Raw genomic sequence first — 3,835 nt, forward strand, 5'->3', positions numbered from 1 at the left:
GTCGACCGTCGGCACTCGGCAGCTGCTTCTCCGCTTGGCCGTCCGCCCCTGCCGTGGAGCCTGTTGGGCCCTTCCGCCTGGCCGTCCGCCCCTGCATCTCCGCTTGATTGCGCCTCCGTCGGGCTCTTCCGCCTGGTATGTCCCCCGCCTCCACTCTGCTCCCTGCTTGTCTGCTCTGCTTGTCTGCTCTGCTTGTCTTCCGTCGGGCCCTTTTCCAAATCTCGTGCTCCTCTGCTGTCTGCTCTTGCTGTACTACTGCTCTGAAGTCTGAACCTGCTCTGCCTCCTCGTGTTCTGCTCTGAACCTGGAATCCTGGATCTTGTTATAGCTGTTCTCTTTAGCACTGAACTGATGCAGCTGTTCTCTTTAGCACTGAACTGATGCAATTGTTCTCTTCAGCACTGAACTAATGCTTTGAACTATTGGAAGAGTTATCATCAATTTTCTATAGCACTGAACTGATGCTTTGAACTACTAGAAGGGTGATTTACAGTCTAATGTTGATGAATTTTTGTTGTGACTGCTTTTGCTTAGCCTAAAACAGCTCTCTATCTTGATTATCATTGTTTTAATTTTTTCTGAAATAGCTGTTTTTGCTTAACCTGATTAGCTAGTGACTATCTGTTTTTTACTTATTGGTCAACTTCTCTTTCTATCAAAGTTGAAAACTGAATGTCAGTGTGCAAGCTGTGACCAGTCTGAAAATGGCTGCTTCCATGTTGCTTCCATGTGTGCAAACTGAATGTCAGTGTGAAAACTGAATGTTGCACTACATAAGGCTCTTGCTTTCTTTTATGTAGCATCCAGCAACATGGCAAGCTCAAGTGAAGCACCTGATTATGATCCCAAGACTGATCCAGCAAGGAAAGCGAAGTCCAATGATCCAGGCTGGAAATATGCCTACTGGCAGGACCCTGCTAGGAGAGACTGGGTGACATGTATCCTGTGTGGAAATGAGGCTTCAGGAGGCATAAAGAGGTTCAAGCAACATTTGGCTGGTGGATATGGAGATATTGTCCTTTGTCCAAAAGTTACCACTGAAATCAGGAAAGAGATGGAAGCTTACTTGCAAAAGAAGAGAAGAAGGCTTTTGTTCTTGGATGGTATTGAGGAAGAAGATGGGGAAGATGAAGTTGTGGCGGTGGCAGCTGCAGATGTACAAGCAGCAGCAGATGGGGGTGCAACACCAAAACCGGCTGCAAAACCAAGTTCTGGGACAGCCGCCAAGAGAAGGCATGCTATCTATCAATTCAAGGCTTCAAGACCTAGCAATGGCAATTCAACACCAAAGACACCAAAGACAACAAAGTCTGTTGTTGCTATGCTTAGAAGAACACCTGAACAGATAGTAGATCAAAGGCGTGCAAAGGACTTTCAACCCACCATTGAGTCCAGCACAAAGACCAAGGAGGAGAAGCAATATGTGGATTTGCAATGGGCACTATGGTTCATGGAGTGTGGTGTATCCTTTAATGCAGCAAATTCAAGGCAATTTGAAATTGCCTGAGGCAACAGCCCAATATGGTTCAGGGTACAAGCCTCTAACTAACCAACAGCTTGGTGAACCTTTGCTTCAAGAATGTGTTAAGGTGACAAGTGCCATGAGGAAGGACCATGAGCAGGCCTGGAAGCAATATGGTTATACACTAATGTCAGACGGATGGACTGATATGAGAGGGCGCCACTTGATTAATTTTCTTGTGAACAGCCCTGAGGGAATGTACTTTTTGGAGTCAGTTGATGCATCAAGTCAAGTTCATAGTGCAATAATGTTAGCTGATTTGTTACAGGAGAAGATTGAGGACATTGGAAAGGACAATGTTGTTCAAGTTGTGACCGACAATGGCGCTAACTACAAGGCTACTGGTAAGATTTTGATGGATAGGATTCCCACACTGTTTTGGAGTCCTTGTGCTGCACATTGCTTGGATCTGATGTTGAAAGAAATTGGGAACTTGAAGGCATTTAAGAAACCTATTGCACGTGCTAGGCATGTCACCACATTCATTTATAGGCATGGGAGGCTTCTTAGTGCAATGAGGGCTCAAACAGGTGGGAATGATCTTGTTAGGGCAGCAAAGACTCGATTTGCCACATCATTTCTGACATTGAAGAGTTTGTACAAGAACAAGGATGCCTTGAAGAGCTTGTTTGTTAGTGAAGCATGGATTGGGAACAACTTGTGTACAACTACAGCAGGTCAACAAGTGCAAGACATTGTGCTATCTACTGAGTTTTGGAACTCAATAGAAGATTGCCTAAGAGCTTCAACCCCACTCTTAATTGTTTTGAGGGCTGTTGATGGTGATGAGAAGCCTGCAATGCCAGAGGTCACAGCTCTAATGAATCATGCAAAAGATATGATAAAGCTCAGCTTCAATATATCAACCAAGCAGGGACTGCTCAAGCGTATCATGGACATTATTGAGAAGCGTTGGGTGAACCAAATGGAGCATCCATTGTATGGGGCTGTACTATATTTGAACCCAGGAAAATTTTATCCTCTTGTAAAAGCTAATGATGATGCCACTGTTGGGCAGCTAAGAGGTTGTTTTGTTGAAGTGCTTGGAAGAATGATACAAAATGGCAAAGAAAAGCTATGACAAAATGAGTCCTCGTAAGTGTTGTTAATCTCAGCTTGCAAATTTCAGCAACTTAATTGCATTCCAAACTCCTAATATGTGCTGTACTTTTCATCCAGTTGATTGGTGGCGTTCTTATGGTGGCCGAGCCATTGAACTACAAAGACTTGCTAAGCGTATAGTTAGTCTTTGTGCTTCATCATCTGGTTGTGAGAGATGCTGGAGTACCTTCAATTTTGTGAGTATCCTTGTGATTAACAATTTTTATTTAGATGCATACAATCTGATTTTTTTTGTTTGTAGATGCATACAAAGAAAAGGAATAGGCTGCTGCACAAGAGATTGAATGATATTGTTTTTGTTTCATACAATCGGAAGATGAGAACAAGGTTTCAGCTTATGCGTGAGAAGGCAGGCAAGAAATATGATCCTTTGGTCATTGAGGAGTTTGATTGAGACAATGAATGGGCTGATTCATTGCATGTGCCCATTCCGGGTGCTCGAGGGTCTGATGCTGTCAATGAGCTCACATGGCAGCATGTTGATGCAGCCACTGGTGTATCACAAGCGCTGCAGGGTCGTAATCTTCCTAGGAAAGCTATTGCTACTCAATATTATAGTCGTTCAAGAAATGTTCCTGTTCCTGCTACTGAAGATGGAGAAGAGGAAGATGAAGTTGAAGACCCACATGATGATGCGGAAGTGAGCGAGTGTGAAGAAGATGGCAATGTTCTTGCTACTGAAGAAGACAAGGCTGCTGATCCTGATGAGTTTGATGATGGATTTTGAGTGCTGAACTGCTGAAACAGAGATTTGCACTCCTGTTGATGGATTCTTTTGTGTCCTGCACCCTTGCTGTACTTTTGTGTTGTCCTGCACTACTGTTGTATGGCTTTGGTGTAGTTGACTTAATTAGTATGCTTTAGAGTTCAATACTTCATTCTAAGCTTGTGGACTATTTGAGACAGACTATGATGTCATTTGTCATGCTCATGCATGCACTAATGCTTGCTAATTTGTTATCTTGCCTCTTGTGTATTGTTTCCTATTTAATTCTCAGCAACTGATAATGTGTTTGATTGCTGAATTCTTTAATTTTCATGCAGTTTCCTTCAAGGGGTTGGATGCTACATGGAAGAAGAGCTTTTGGAAAGGAAAGAAAGGAACATGGGCTCAAGAATTGGCAACAAACGAGGTATGTATGTGCTGCACTAGTATATAAAATTCTAGCTTACAACGCCTTACAATGTGTG

General features: G+C 43.2%; 1 protein-coding gene across 1 annotated transcript; it reads left to right on the forward strand.

Annotated features, from left to right (window-relative positions):
- The first annotated feature begins 1,601 nt into the window (after positions 1-1,601).
- On the forward strand, positions 1,602-3,371 carry LOC136526109 (uncharacterized). Its single transcript, XM_066518876.1, has 4 exons — positions 1,602-2,547; positions 2,702-2,763; positions 2,886-3,017; positions 3,120-3,371. The coding sequence occupies exons 1-4, from the start codon at positions 1,602-1,604 to the stop codon at positions 3,369-3,371; spliced, it is 1,392 nt and encodes a 463-aa protein (XP_066374973.1).
- Positions 3,372-3,835: the final 464 nt, after the last annotated feature.

Source organism: Miscanthus floridulus, chromosome 19, assembly GCF_019320115.1.
Source record: "Miscanthus floridulus cultivar M001 chromosome 19, ASM1932011v1, whole genome shotgun sequence".
In the NCBI taxonomy this organism is placed as follows: Eukaryota; Viridiplantae; Streptophyta; class Magnoliopsida; order Poales; family Poaceae; genus Miscanthus; species Miscanthus floridulus.